Source organism: Notamacropus eugenii, chromosome 7, assembly GCF_028372415.1.
Source record: "Notamacropus eugenii isolate mMacEug1 chromosome 7, mMacEug1.pri_v2, whole genome shotgun sequence".
In the NCBI taxonomy this organism is placed as follows: Eukaryota; Metazoa; Chordata; class Mammalia; order Diprotodontia; family Macropodidae; genus Notamacropus; species Notamacropus eugenii.
The window spans coordinates 170,406,931-170,422,601 of NC_092878.1; the positions used below are offsets into that span (position 1 = coordinate 170,406,931).

Sequence of the window (15,671 nt, forward strand, 5' to 3'; positions counted from 1 at the left end):
TAGACTATGTCATCTCTCCCCTGAACATCCCATGAACCTATCATTCTAAACCTGAAATATTCTTTGCATTCTTTTTAAAGTAGAATTGCTCATTTATTTTCTCTCACTACCATCCTGGCTTTGGGACAGTTTGTTCCTTTATCTCCTTCTTGTTCTCCTTCTTTATCTCTATTGATATTGCGGATTTTTTTCTTCTGCTTTGTTTGATAGCATGATGGAAGCATCATTGTGGAACTATTACCTATATCAGTGAGAAAACTCTGGAAATGAAGTCAGTAGAGGGAAGGGAATGAAGTCATCATCTAAATATTAAGTACAGAAAAGAAATGCCTATGTGTTAGATGCAAATATAAAAATAGCAATACATAAATAGTTTTAGATGTTAAAATCTGAATAATCTAAAAGCTACCTAGATTTTGGAATTCGATGAAACCATCAGTCACTTGAAGCATTATTTGAAAACAAGGACACAGTATGGAAGTTCGGATGTTGGTTTTGTTCCCATTTTATTGCCCTCCCCTCCCTTTCTTCTAGGAGCAGATGCGGTGGAAGCTCAGTGTAAGAACTTTGAAGTGCGTGCAAGTGAAGGCGGCAGGGTCCTGTTTTCTGCCAACGAGGAAGAGATCACCATTGGGGCTGACAGATTGAGAGTAACAGGTACTGTGAGAACCAGCCTTGGTTTGGAGCTTGGCTACAAAGAAGAAGAAATACTTTATTTCTATTTTTTAAAATCTTTTTCTATGATTTCCCACTGACTCTCTCCACATACTCCCACCATCACCAATAGAACCTTTCTTTGTCACAAAGAAGTAATCTTTAAGAAAACAAATGAACCAGCTGGCCTTCTCTGACAAAATGGGCCCCATCCTGCACCTATTGTCCACCATTCGTCTGCCAAGAATAGGGAGGAAGGTCTCATCATAAGTGTTCTGAAGACTTAGCTCATCGCAGCATCCAGCTTCTGCTGTCTTTTGTGACTGTTTCTCCTTACATTATTCTGGTCATTGTGAAAACAAAGTAAAACAGAAATTCTTCAGGTTCTTCCTATTTTGCTCTGCATCAGTTCATACATATCTTCACAACCTCCCTGATTTGTTCATATTAGTCATTTCATCAAGTGTAATAACATTCCATTACTTGTATATACATCAGTTTATTCAGACATATCCTAATACATAGGTACCTATTTTGTTTCTCCTTTTTTTTGTTGTCTTTCTCTAGGAGAAAATAAGCAGGGGATTGTATAAATAAGTTGCATCTATGGGAATTTTCCCCCTGTATTCTACTTCCTTCAAATATATGCATAGTAATGGTATGTTTGGGTCAAACAGTAGAGTTTAGTGACTTTTTTAGTATAAATACATTTTACTGAAAGATTGGACTAATTAACTGCTCCACCAACAATGCCTTAGTATATTCTGGACAGCCTTACAAGTTGAATCATTTTGATTTGTGCCGATGGTTGTAAAATGAAAGTTCAGTGTTGGGTTAATATGTATTTCTCTGAGTATTTGTGACAGAGCATTTGGTCATAAATTTGTGGATAGTGGATAGTTCTTTTGAAAATTTCCTGTTTACGTTATTTGACCAGTGTGATATTGTCTCAGTAGGTGTTAGAGTTAGGATTGCAACACAAGTGTTTCTGGCTCTGAGGTTAGCTCTCTGTCCATTGTGCCATGCCAGCTCTCTAGAGTGGAGGGAGACTTTTTAATACTGAAATATTCCAACAGACCTGGCAGAAGGTATTTACATTGCCTAGAAAATGGCAGCTAACTCATCTACAAAGTCACGTTCTTCTTTCTACTCTGAACTAGGAGGTACTTTTGTTGGTATGGGCATAGAGAAGGGAGAGAATGTGTTGCCAAGATTAGCTATGAATGACTCAGAGGTTATCTGTATGTCACTAATTATACTGGTCTGGAATTATCAGTTTGGGAGTCCTCCTCCTATGCCCCACCTTCTAAACTGTGGTTATCATCAACCTTAATAGCATTACATCTTTATCAATAGACTATTGATACTCTGTATGTGAAGAAGAGCTCAATAATTTGTGACTCCTTAATACAGTGGGTTTACATCAAGACTTCTGAATTCAGTTTTGGAGTACATCATACCTAGTAGAGATCTGCACAATTCTACATCCAGGGGAAAAAGTTAAGTAATCATTTCCTTGGCCAGTGGAGGGTGATAATGTATGCCTTCAGTGAATACAAATTGCATTAGAGGAAGAAATGATTCAGAGATAATCAATGACTGATGGAAAATTCAAGTGAGCTCTCCATTTCTATTTCCTGTGTACCTTTCTTGTTCTTTTAAAGAGATATGCAGGGAAATGTATTTCTTGTTTCTATGACTCAGATTCTATTATTTAAATAATGCCACCATATTTTATGACATTAGTATGTATGTAAACATCATGCCTCCTAAGCCTCCTGACTGTGGTTCTGTGGGACCCTCCTCTCATTAATGAGTTCTCTCAAAAGACTCACTTTGAGGAATGACCCAAGACTGTCTCCTATTCTCTGGCTCTAACCACCATGCCCCTATCTGTGTGTCTCCACACATACACACGCATATGCAAGCGCACACACATACACACACACACACACACACACACACTTTTTAGCTGCTCTCTTGATTGTAGTCTTTTTTTATCAGAATGAAAACTGCTTGAGAGTAGAAACTGGTTTTCTTTTCTTTTCTCTAGCCCTTAGTCACTTAATCAATGCTTGTTGACTGAATACTCACACATGCATACACAAAACAGTGATTTTGGAAATGCCCAGACATTTAAAGGCCCTCATTATTGAATAAACCATGAAGCCATATTTGATCACATCTTTCACTATCTGCGACCCCACTTTTCCCCTCAAGAGGCAATCATTGTTTGATATTTCAGTTTTCAGCAGATGAGGTAATGAAAGCTGTGGTAGTTAATTGTATATTTTGAGGTGCTCTGCCTGAGTAACTTAGCGTCACTTTCATAACCAATAATAACCTGGAAAATGGAAAAGAAACTTAACTCTTCTCCAAATCTCCAGGGGATAACTAATGATAAAATTTGAGGAGGAAGGCAGGGAGTTGGAAGGGACTGTGGGGGGCCACTGAATCTAACTCCCTCATTTTTAGGAGAGAGAATTGAGACCCAAACAGGTGAGGTAACATGCCTTGCCCACTTTTCAGAGGTAACAAGTAGCAGAGATGTTATTTGAACCTAGGATCTCTGATTCTAAAGGAATGACTTTTCCCATTATACTCTACTGCCTCTTCTGCGAAGGAAGAGAAAATGTAGAATTGCTCATTCTGGAATCCTGCAAAAGAGCAGAAAAGTGTTGCTGTTCAGTTGTGTAAAATGGCTATGGATGGAGTCACTTTCACTATTTTCTTACCCCTCTGGAGAAGTGGAAAGTCACCTGAAACTTGTAAGTGCCTTAGAAATGTGAACTACTGCTATTTTTTTATAATTCATTGCTATTATCTTTCTACATCTTGTTCTTCTTGTATTTTTAAGTTGACACAAAAATCATTTTGGAACAAGTCAATGCCTAGTTATTAATTCTTCCTATTATATGTTTTATAGACTATTGTACAGGTGAATAAGATACAATTGATTTCTGTAACTCAATAATAACACTGAGTCATGAGCTTATCTTCTGTAAGCTTATATAAATAGCATGGATAAGATGCCTCCAATAGTGGAAAGGATAAGGGGATAATGCATACCTTCTCCTGATCCCACAATGTTTCTTCTGTTTGGCTTCTGTATTTTGAAAACACCATAGTTAGAGGATATTAACATTTGGTGTGACCACTTCTACTAAATACCGTTTGTTTTTTTTTTTTTATAGAACAATGTCATGTCTGCATAATTGTGGGAAACACTGTTGCCTGTGTTAATAGTCTGGTTCTAGTATGCTTTCTTTGTGGAATTCTCAAGGCTCTTTTGAGTTCTAAATTTGCAGTGTTATGATTGATGTCCCATTAATTTATAAAAGTTACTCAGCTAAGTTGTTGTCCTTCATTCTCAAAGAAGACCAAAATGACATCAGCATGTCAGGATTAATGTACAATGTATACAACTGTGACTGATCTGACCAATATGAGCTTGGGAGGTTCTACTGCAGGTGGAGCACCAATAGTCCAGATCAACATTTGAAAGGGAGATGTCTCTAAATCTGGACGTTTCAAGTTTCTTTTCAAATACTGCAATTGTGCTTTGCTCATAGAACACAACTCCATCTTTGATGTGGGCTTTTCATACAGGTTGGTCGTGTGCCAGTGTCTCTGTGTCTTACAATCAATTCCAAAGTCCTCAAGGAGAGACCTTGAGAGAGTCCTTGTTTTGCTTCTTTTGTCCTACATGTGAGCGTTTGCCATGTGAGAGTTCTTCATAAAATAATCTTTTGGGTAAATGTATGTTTGGGGTGGAGCCAAGATGATGGAGGACAAACGGGGACTTGCTGGAGCTCTTCCCCCAAATCCCTCAAAAAACCAGTAAAAAACGACTCTAAACAAATTGTAGACCAGCATCAGTCACAAAATGACAGACAGAAGCAAATTTCCAGGCCAAGACACTCTGGAAGGTCGATGGGAAGGATTTTTTGCACCAGGCTGGGAGCAGAGTGCAGTTCAGGTGGGTCATGCAGGCAGCAGGAGCAGGCCTTAGGGAACTGAATCTTTAGCAACTGCTGTGGATTCTAGACTTCTCAACTCACAAATATTAATGACAGCTTCAAAAGTCAGTGGGAAGGGTCTCTTACCTGGCTGAGAGAGAAGCATGGTTGGGTCTGAGGCCCAGCTCCAGTACAGGCTCCTGCCCCAGCCCCAAAGTGCTGCAACCACTGCTGAAGCAGAGGCTGCTAGTGGAGCCCTCGCTTAACAAAACTCAAAAGTCAAGTGATTGGCTGGGAAAATGAACAAACGGGGGGAAAGAAACAAACTAGAGTTTTTTATTTTCTTGATGAAGAGGTATTTTCTTACATCATTGGTGACAAGGAAGATCAAAACATACAGCAAGAAGGAGAAAACCAATCAAAGCACTTGCATCCAAAGCCTCTAAGAAAAACAATATGAATTGATCTCAGGCCATAGTAGAGCTCAAAAAGAATTCTGAAAATCAAATAAGACAAATGGAGAAAAAAATGGAAAGAGAAATGAGAGTGATGTAAGAAAATGATGAAAAGCAAGTCAATAGTTTGGTAAAGGAACCCCCCCCCCCCCAAATACTGAAGAATATAACAGCTTTAAAATTAGACTAACCCAAATGGCAAAAGAGGTCCAAAAAGTCAATGAAGAGAAGAATGCTTTACAAAGTAGAATAAACCAAATGGAAAAAGAGGTCCAAAAGCTCACTGAAAAAATAATTATTTAAAAAGTAGAATGAGGCAAATGGAAGCTAATGACTTTATGAGAAATCAAGAAATCATAAAACAAAACCAAAAGAATGAAAAAAAAGCAGAAGACAATGTGAAGCATGTCATTGGAATAACAACTGATGTACAAAACGGTTCCAGGAGAGATAACTTTAAAATTATTGGACTACCTCAAAGTCATGATCAAATAAAAGAGCCTAGACATCCTCTTTCAAAAAATTATCAAGGAAAACTGCCCTGATATTCGAGAACCAGAGGGTAGAATAAATATTTTTAAAATTCAACAGTCACCTTCTGAAAGAGATCTGAAAAGAAAAACTCCTTGGAATATTGTAACCAGCCAGAAAGAAGCAAGTCAATTGTTGTGGAAGCACAAACAGGATAACACAGGATTTAGCAGCTTCTTCATTAAGGGATTAGAGGACTTGGAATATGATATTCCAAAGGTCAAAAGAGATAGGATTAAAATCAAGAATCACCTACCCAGCAAAACCAAGTATAATACTTCAGGGGAAGAAATGAAAGTTCAATGAAATAGAGGACTTCCAAGCATGCTTGTTGAAAAGACGAGAGCCGAATAGAAATTTTTACTTTCAAATACAAGAATCAAGAGAAAAATGAAAAGGTAAACAGAAAAGAGAAACCATAACTTTCCTACATGGAAAGATGACATTTGTAACTCATGTCTCAATATTATGGTAGTTGGAGGGAATACACATACACACACTCACACATATCTATATCTGTCTATGTGTGAATGTGTGTATGTATATGTATGCATATGTCTACAATGTATGTATATGTATGTGTATATGTATACATATATATGTGTACATATAGAGAGAGAGATCACAGTGTGAGTCTAAAAAAGAAAATTAAGGGTTGACAGGAATGTAGCAGAAGAAATAGAAAGGGATAGGAAGAATGTAGTAAATCATCTCATATAAAAGGGCAAGAAAAAGCTTTTACAATGGAGGGGAAGAAGGGGAAGGTGAGAGGGAATAAATGAACCTTCCTTTCATTGGATTTGGCTTCAGGAGGGAATAACATACACACTCAATTACAGAAGTTTATTAAGATAATAAACTATAGGAAAGTGGGGGGGGAGGGGAGAGAGATAAGAGACGGGGAATAAGAAAAGTGATGTCAGATTGGGGGAAGTGGTAATTGGAAGCAACCATTTGATAGAAGGACAAGTCAAAAGAGAAAATTGAATAAATGGAGGGTTGGACAGGATAGAGGGAAATATAGTTAGTCTTTCACAACATGATTGTAATGGAGGTGTTTTGCATGACCACACATGTATAACCTTTATTGAATTGCTTGCTTTCTCAGTGAGGGTGAGTGGGGAGGGGGCAAGGGAGAGAATGTGGAACTCAAAGCTTTAAAAATGAATGTTAGAAGTTGTTTTTACATGCAACTAGGAAATATGATATATAAGCAATGGGGTATACAAATCCATCTTACCCTACAGGAAAATAGAAGGGAAGGGAATGGGGGGGGTGGCAGTGATAGAAGGGAGGGCAGTTTGGAGGAAAGGGCAATCAGAATACACACTGTCCTGGGGCAGGGGGAGAATGGAGATGGGGAGAAAATTTGAAAATCAAAATTTTGTGTAAGTAAAGGTTGAAAACTGAAATTAAATAAATTTGTATTAAAAAATGTATGTTTTCCATTGAAGTATGTCCAACCCATCAGAGTTACAGTCTCTACAATGGAGTCTGAATGCTTGGCAGTTCATTTGGAGAAAGGACTTCAGTGTCTCGTCCCTTATCTTGCCACATGATCTTCCGAATCTTTCTAAGACAATTCAAATGGAAGCAGTCCAGTTTCCTAGCATGTGCTGGTAGACTGTCCAGACTTCACAAGTGCACAACAATGAAGTCAGCACAATAGCTCTGTAGACTTTCAGTTTTGTTGGCAACTTAATACCCCTTCTTTTTCCACTTTCCTTCAAAAGCTCCCAAACATGGATCTAGGTCTGGCAATGCGTGAGTCATTATCTCTGTGTGCTAAACTACTAGTTTATCTCTCTAGTCACCAGCACATGCCTTGGTAAGTCAGTTGATCAGTCAGTAATACAGTTATTAAACACCTACTATGTGCCAGATAGTATGAATGTCTCCCATGAAAGGCATTTTGATTCTCTACGTGGATCTTAGCTGTATATAGCTACACTGTATATATATACTGTATATGCTGTATAGGTTCCCTCTCAAGTGCAAATCCCTTTTGGCCATATTTGAGAAATCCAATGGCATATTCCCATTTTCATTTTTTACCATTACTCTGTGAAATGATGCCTGTTTGATTCAAAGGAATTTTTGCAAGTTTTAAATATATTTATTTTGTGCTCTGAGAATTGCCTTCAATCTGCTTCCTCATTTGGGGTAAAGAAGTATTCATCTTTCCATAAATCCCTAGAGTAATGAGCCCTGTATTTTGCTAATAGTGTATGGACTTTAGTTAGGATACTTTCTAAATTCATTATAGTCCATTTGGAGCTTCCAAAAGTGCATGCTAAGAATTACATTCAGGGATTTTTCATTTCTTTAAATGTGTTTTTCCATTAAACTTTTATGTCAGTGTTCCAGTAAGTCTCTTAACATTCACAGACGCAAATGTTTAAAGCCACAGCTTTCTTCTTGAAAGTTTTATGATCGGTGTCCTGTCTAGAGGAGAGAAAGATATTGTAACTCTTACTGGCTCAATTGCAGTAACCTAAGTTCTTTAATTGACTCCCAGAGGCCAACTACCAAAGAGCAGCCAAAACTAAAAGCGTGCCCTCAGACAATGATTTGATCATTCAAATTGCTTTTATTTACTTCCGTTGATATATGCACTCTCTGTTATTTTATGTCATTTACTTCTCCCCTCAATGACTTAATAAAAAGAGGGAAATTGACCCTACTATGATTCCTATAAAATATAAAGCAAACTAACTAAGATCCCTGAGTTTGATAATCAAGAATACCTAGCACACTATCTTATTTAAGCTTCCCCAAACTATATTGCTACCTGAACCACCACCCTCCACCCAATAAAGGATGATCATGAATGGGAGAGCTGGGGCTGAATGGTGCAGACAGTTGGCCATGGCAGACAGACTCAGCTTTGATATTCACTAGTTGAGAGCTGGACTCTGCCTGGTCTGGTCTCTGGTGAGCATGCAGTTGGTCTTCTCTGACACCAGGCAAGCTAGAGGATTAGTACGCTTTCTTCTCAAGTCTTAGTTCATTACCAGAAAGGATACTGCTGGTTTCTCTATGCTAGAGCTCATAGTCAGTCTATACTGAAGGACCAGGAACTGTCTGAGATAGGGCAGAATGTGAGTGCACCACTTTTTAAGGAGAATTTAAGGAGATCACATTTGTTTGCTTGTGTAATTAGTAGAGAAGGTTATTTGGACCAATATACTGGATCATTTTTACATATTGGTAGTAAATGAATGTCATGAGCCTAACAAAAGTTTTTCAATAATCCATTAAAAAAAAAAAACAGTATGGCCCTTTTGAGTAGTTTGCTCAATAATTGCCAAATTAGTAACAAGCTACTTTTCACACCCCTGGGGCTTTTCACATGCTCCTTTTATTTTTACAACATTGTCCTTTTTTTATGCACTTTTTTTGTTTCATTATTATTGCATTTTGAATCACAAACTCAATGCTCCATATAAAATCTTCCTACCTACAGTCCCTCCTCTATTCACACACCAAAGTCAGTTTCCTAAACCCAGATCTACTCACGTCACCCCCTTGCTGCTGATTCCTCCAAGACCAGCTCTAAAGTGCTCTGGTTAGTATTCACATCTCCTCTTGTCCTTCTACCTTTCTCCTCCTCTTCTACCTTAATTCCCAAAATATATTTGTTGATCCAGTGATATTGGCCTCCTGGATGCTCCCCAAACAGCATCTCTCACCAAGCATATTCTGTGGCCATGTCCTCATGCCTGGAATGCTTTCCACTCTGATTACTGACCTGCTTAAGCACCAACTAAATTTCCATTTTCAACAGGAAGCCTTCCCTCTTATTTCCTATTGATCCTTAATGTAGTTTATTTGGACATATGTGTTTTCACGTTGTCTCTCCCATTACAGGGTAAGCTCCTTCAGGGCAGGAACGGTCTTTTGCCTCTTTTTGTAATCCTAAAACGAAATAGAAGTCATTTCATAAATGTTTCTTTGATTGACAGCCCTTTTTCCAGATACAGTTCTGCATGCTTCTTTCATCTTTTGATATTAATTAGGCAATGTGGCATTCACATCTTCAGTCAGTCAGGGCAAAGCAGACTCCATTCTGTAGTCTCAATTCTTTCTGTGTTGCTGAGGTTAATGTTTTAATATGTTGTTCAGTCATTTAAGTCATGAGCAACTTTTCATGACCCCATTTGGGGTATTCTTCACAAAGATACTTGGAGTGGTTTGCCATTTTCTTCCCCAGCTCACGTTCTAGATGATGAATTGAAGCAAACAGGGCTCAGTGACTTGCCCAGGGTCATACAGTGAGGAGGTGTTTGAAGTCATATTTGAATTCAGATCTTCCTGCCTCCAGGCCCAGCTGAGCTCTGTCCACTGTGCCACCTAGCTGCCCTTTGATAATGCCGCGGGTGGGGTGCTTTGCGGGATGATTGTAAAATAAGGCAGCATATTACTTGGCTCCCCTAGATTACCCTCCAAATGACCTAAAATAATGCCTCAAATTGAATTTTGTGGCAGAAATAATAAAAAGTTGGAGTAAAGCAACCATCCAGCCTAAGATAACTTAGAAAGACATTAGGAAAGACATAACCTACTAGGATGGTGGTCTGACAGGGAATGAAGTACAGATGCTGCATTAAAAAAACAACAAACTTTGGGGGAAGTTTTGTTGGAGGTTTTGAGAACTTTAACTCCACAGGTCAGGGGGAGGGGGGCTGATGGGGTAGATTATTGGAAGCAGGTATAGATGTAGTCCAAGGCTGTGTCAGCCAAGGAGTGAGTACAACCCAGTAAGTGTGGTCACAAAGGGGAGGGAGCCCTGCCTAGATTTCTGGGACTGATCATGGTCACTTGCAGACAATGGAGTCCTTGGTTTCAGTTTTAGGGAACAGGGGTAAACTGATACTTTCAGCTACAGGAGAATGGAAGATGGAGGGTGGTGGTACATTTCTAGACCACAGAGTGTGGGAATATTTACAGAGACAACAAGCAAGAGGTATTGGGGACACTGTTGCAGGTTAGGGATAGATAGAAGTACCAGAGGCCATTCATATACAAAGACACAAGTCTGAAGAACAGTGACCACAGGAGGCCTTGGATCATGACACATTTGAAGTATCAGATAGAGCTCTGAAAACAATAACTCAAAAAATCTGAAGCCTGAGACATTATCTCTCATATCCCAGGAGCAGAGCCCAACCGTAACATAAAGTTAATCATCAAGAAATGCATAAGAGGGTTGGACGGACCTTTAGAAGCTCCTCTCATAGTCCATAAAATACCTGTAAAATGACTCTAAACAAATCCTATAGCAGAAGAAGCCACAAAACGAGAGAGTGAAAGAGATTTCCAGGCCAAGACAGTGTGGAAGGCTGACAGGAAAGGTCTATCTCACTGGGGGTAGAGCAGAGCACAGCCCAACCTTGACCATGTGGCATGGCAGGGACATGATCACAACGAGCCTCAGGGAGTGGAATCCCAGGTAGCAGCTGTGGTTTCCAGATTGCTCAACCTGCAAACGTCAAAGACAGCTTCAAAGGGCAATGAGAAAGCTCTTTCCCTTTAGTGAGAAGGGAATTCAGTCTGGTCCCACCAGGAGCAGACATTGTAGAGGCAGCATTCATTTTTGGAGTCCTTGGCTTATAGACCCTGGGGGAATTGAATGGCTAATCTAGGTCTCACCCCTGAGTGGCAGTCCTGGGGTGAAAAGGAGCACTGGCTAGTGGAGCTGGTGGAGGCTCTGGAGAAGGAATCCTACTCCCAGATCCTGGACACAAGAGTGCTTGTGGTTGCTCCCAGACTAGAGTGCAGGTCAGAAGAGGACTAAAGTCTTCTCCCTTGATTGTGCCATCTTGGAGGAACTGAGAACTTAAAGGTCCACAGAGTATACCCTCCTCTTGACAAAGGATTCAGAAGTCAAGTAAATGGCTGAGAAAATGCCCCAAAAGGGAAAAAATAAGAGTATAGAAGGCTACTTTCTTGGTGAACAGGTATTTTCTCCCATCCTTTCAGATGAGGAAGAACAATGCATATCATCAGAGGAAGACTTTAAAGTCAAGACTTCTCAATCCAAAACCAGCAAAATAAAAATGCAATGGTCTCAAGCCATGGAAGAGCTCAAAAAAGATTTTGAAAATCAGGTAAGAGAGGTGGAGGAAAAATTGGGAAGGGAAATGAGAGAGATTCAAGAAAAGCATGAAAAGCAGGTCAACATCTTGCTAAAGGAGACCCAAAACTGCTGAAGAAAATAACAGCTTTAAAAATAGGCTAACTCAATTGGCAAAACAGGTTCAAAAAGCCCATGAATAGAATGCTTTAAAAAGTAGAATTAGCCAAATGGAAAAGGAGGTTTAAAAGCTCACTGAAGAAAACGGTTCTTTAAAAATTAGAATGGAACAGATGGAGGCTAATGACTTTATGAGAAACCAAGAAATTACAAAACAAAACCAGAAGAATGAAAAATAGAAAATAATGTGAAATATCTCATTGGAAAAACAATTGACCTGGAAAATAGTTCCAGGAGAGACAATTTAAAAATTACGGGACTACCTGAAAGCCATGATCAAAAAAAGAGCCGAAACATAATCTTTCAAGAAATTATCAAGGAAAACTGCCCTGTTATTCTAGAACCAGAGGGTAAAATAAACATTGAGAGACTCCCCTGATTACCTCCTGAAAGAGATCCAAAAAGAGCAACTCCTAGGAATATTATAGCCAAATTCCAGAGTTCCCAGATCAAGGAGAAAATATTGCAGCAGCTAGAAAGAAACAATTCAAGTATTATAGAAATACAATCCGGATAACACAAGATCTAGAAGCTTTTACATTAAGGGATCAAAGGGCTTGGAATATGATATTCCAGAAGTCAAAGGAACTAGGATTAAAACCAAGAATCACCTACCCAGCAAAACTGAGTGTAATACTTCAGGGGAAAAAAGGATCATTAAATGAATTAGAGTGCTTTCAATCATTCTTGATGAAAAGAGCAGAGCTGAAAAAGAAAATTTGACTTTTAAACACAAGAATCAAGAGAAGCATGAAAAGGTAAACAGGAAAGATAAATCATAAGGGACTTAGTAAATTTGAACTGCTTACATTCCTACATGGAAAGATAATATTTGTAACTCTTGAAACTTTTCTTAGTATTTGGGTAGTTGGAGCGATCATACACACACACACACACACACACACACACACACACACACACACACACACACACACACACTGTGAGTTGAATAGGAAAGAATGGTATCTAAAAATAAAATTAAAGGATGAGAGAGGAATATATTGGGAGGAGAAAGGGAGAAATTGAATGGGGCACTTTGTCTCTCATGAAAGAGGCAAGAAAAAGCTTTTTCAATGGAGGGGAAAAGGGGGGAGGTGAGAGGGAAAAATGAAGTTTACTGTCATCACATTTGGCTTAAGAAAGGAGTAACATTCACGCTCAATTTGGCATGAATATCTATCTTACATTACAGGAAAGCAGGAGAGAAGGGAATAAGTGGAGTGGGAGATGATAGAAGGGAGGGCAAATGGGACGAGGGAGGAATTAGAAGTACACGCTTTTAGGGAGGGACAAAGTCAAAAGAAAGAATAGAATAAATGTGGGGGCAGGATAGGATGAAGGGAAATATAGTTAATCTTACTTAACATGACTATTATGAAAGTCTTTTGCAAAACTCCACATATATAACCTATAATGAATTTCTTGCCTTCTCAGTGGGGATGGGTGCGGAGGGAGGAAGGGAGAGAAGGTGCACTCAAAGTTTTAGGAATGAATGTTGAGAATTGTTTTTGCAAGCAACTGGGAAATAAGAAATACAGGTAATGGGATATAGAAATATATCTTGCCCTATAAGAAAAGAGAGAATAAGGGATAAGGGAAGAGAGGGGTGTGAGAGAAGGGAGAGCAGATCGGGGGAAGGAATAATCAGAATGCATGGAGTTTGGGAATGGGGGAGGGGAGATATGAGGAGAAAATTTGGAACTCAAAATTTTGTGGAAATGAATGTTGAAAACTAAAAATAAATAAATAAACATAAAAATGTATATGAGATGCAAGATTGGAGGTCAGCTGAGAATTTGGGGTAAGAGGTAGATTTGAGAATCATCAGCACAGACCACAGAGGTGGTCATTAAAACCACTGAAGCTGGTGTTAAGTACTGTATACAGAGAAGAGAAGAGGGATCAGGACAGTACCCTGTAGGACACCTATGGTTCAAGAATGTGGTCCAGAAGATCACCCAAATATCAAGCAAAGGAAACAGAGAAGGAGTGGTCAGAGAGGAAGGAGGAGAATTAGGAGAATTTTGTAGTGTTCTGAAAACCTAGAAGAGAGTGTCAAGTTATGAACCGTGTCAAAGGAGACAGAGAGGTCAAGGAGAATAAGAGTAGAGAAAAGATTGGTAGATTTGACAACTAACACATCAGTAACTTGGGAGTGGGTAGCCTCACTGGGATGATGGAAGTGGAAGCTGGATTATTGTAAGGGTTAAGAGAAGAGTGAGAAGAGAGGAAGCAGAGGGGCCATTGTTATTGTCAAGCCTTTTCATATACTTAGCCATTCAGGTCAGAAGACTAATAGGATGATCCTGAGTCTTTTTGACATCAAGTTCAATGTGCTTTCTAATCAGTCATGTGGTGTCTGACCAGTTCAGTCTGAGCTACTTCAAAGCCACAAGGTGACACTTGAGCTTTAACGCAGGGTGATGAATGCCTCTCAGCCCTCTGCTGACCGATAAAACAACTTCCTGGTGGCCAAACCTTTATCGCCCCAAGACTGATCCCAAGCCTGCCAGGCAGGGTAAAATGATTGCTTGAGTCTGTATCAGCCAATACTGGGGACATCCAGGGTGAATCACCAGGTCTTTGCTAGCATCTTCCTTTCTGTCCACCACTGTCTTAAAAGCTTGTGGGATTTATGAAAAAAAAATGTGATTTCTTGCCCTTCTTCCTTGGGCTCTCTTGGAAACAGAGCTGGGCCACTGGGATGATGGCCACTGACTGGTAGGAGAACCCTCAGATCACTTCGTGGATGTGGCCCCTGCAGGAGTGTTTCCATTTCCTGACTGAGGTGCGATGTGTCTCATAGACTTCAGAGAAGCTCTGCCCATCTGGGACAGCTCCTGGGCTATAGGAAGCCTTTAATAAATGTATGTTGACTGGGTTTATAACCAGTCTGTCCAGTTAGAGCTTCAGGTCCTTTTCCTCTAGCCAAGCTACCTAGCTGGGGCAGTAAGACGGCACTGTGAATGGAAAGCCAGACCAGAAGTCAGGAATTCTGTTGCTGTTTGTGTGACTGTAGGCAAGTCACTTATCTACTGTTTACCTCAGTTTTTCATCTGTAGAATGGAGGTAATGAGATACCCACCTCTCATGGCTGGTGTAAGCACTAAAGGAATTAATATTTATTAATACTTTGAACCTTTTAAAGTACTTTATACATGAAAGCCTTATTATATTCTCTGCCAGTCATTGGAAAGTAGCAGGTGCTCCTGAGATGCCTTGGGGCACACATTCAAACCGGCAAAACCAACAGAATGGATGGAAGCAGGAACCTCATAATAACCCCTGCCCGAGTCCAACCCTAGGAACCACTGGCTGCCTAAGAGAACCCTTGACCTCTTGCTGTTGTCCACTGGGCCACTTTGGCTCTCCTATTCAAAGTCCAGTATGCTATGGATATTTGTAGCTTTCCATTTATTTTCTGTATTATTTAGATACACTCTTTTCTAGCCTTCAAAAGTCAAGAAAAGAGACCGAGTCTGCAACCAAACTCTTTAAAATAAGTTGAGCATGAAAGGAGAGCTGATGATGCCCAACAATCCAAGTAAATGAATCTATCCCCAGTCACTGAACCCCACCCCATTTCATGGAGAATATACTCCCTCCATGTGTAGAAGCAAGCAAATCACCAAGATAGGATTAACCCCCTTTCTCTTCTCCCCATCACCTCATTGACCTTGCACACACTAAAACCATCTCAAGTCATATTCTTTGGTGTTTATGAAAAAACCAAAGTTAAACATAAGGAAGTGAATCATTGTCCCATATCTAATGACCTCTAAATCTGACAAGAAATTATGATACGAAATAAAAGAT

The 15,671-nt window shown here is 39.5% G+C and overlaps 1 protein-coding gene across 1 annotated transcript in view; it reads left to right on the forward strand.

The window, feature by feature from the left end:
- The window catches only part of SGCZ (sarcoglycan zeta), a 125,815-nt gene that overhangs the window by 94,090 nt on the left and 16,054 nt on the right, over positions 1-15,671 (forward strand). The window contains exon 4 of the mRNA XM_072622373.1: positions 535-657. Within this exon, the coding sequence (XP_072478474.1) occupies positions 535-657 (123 nt within the window). The remainder of the gene's footprint in view (positions 1-534; positions 658-15,671) is intronic.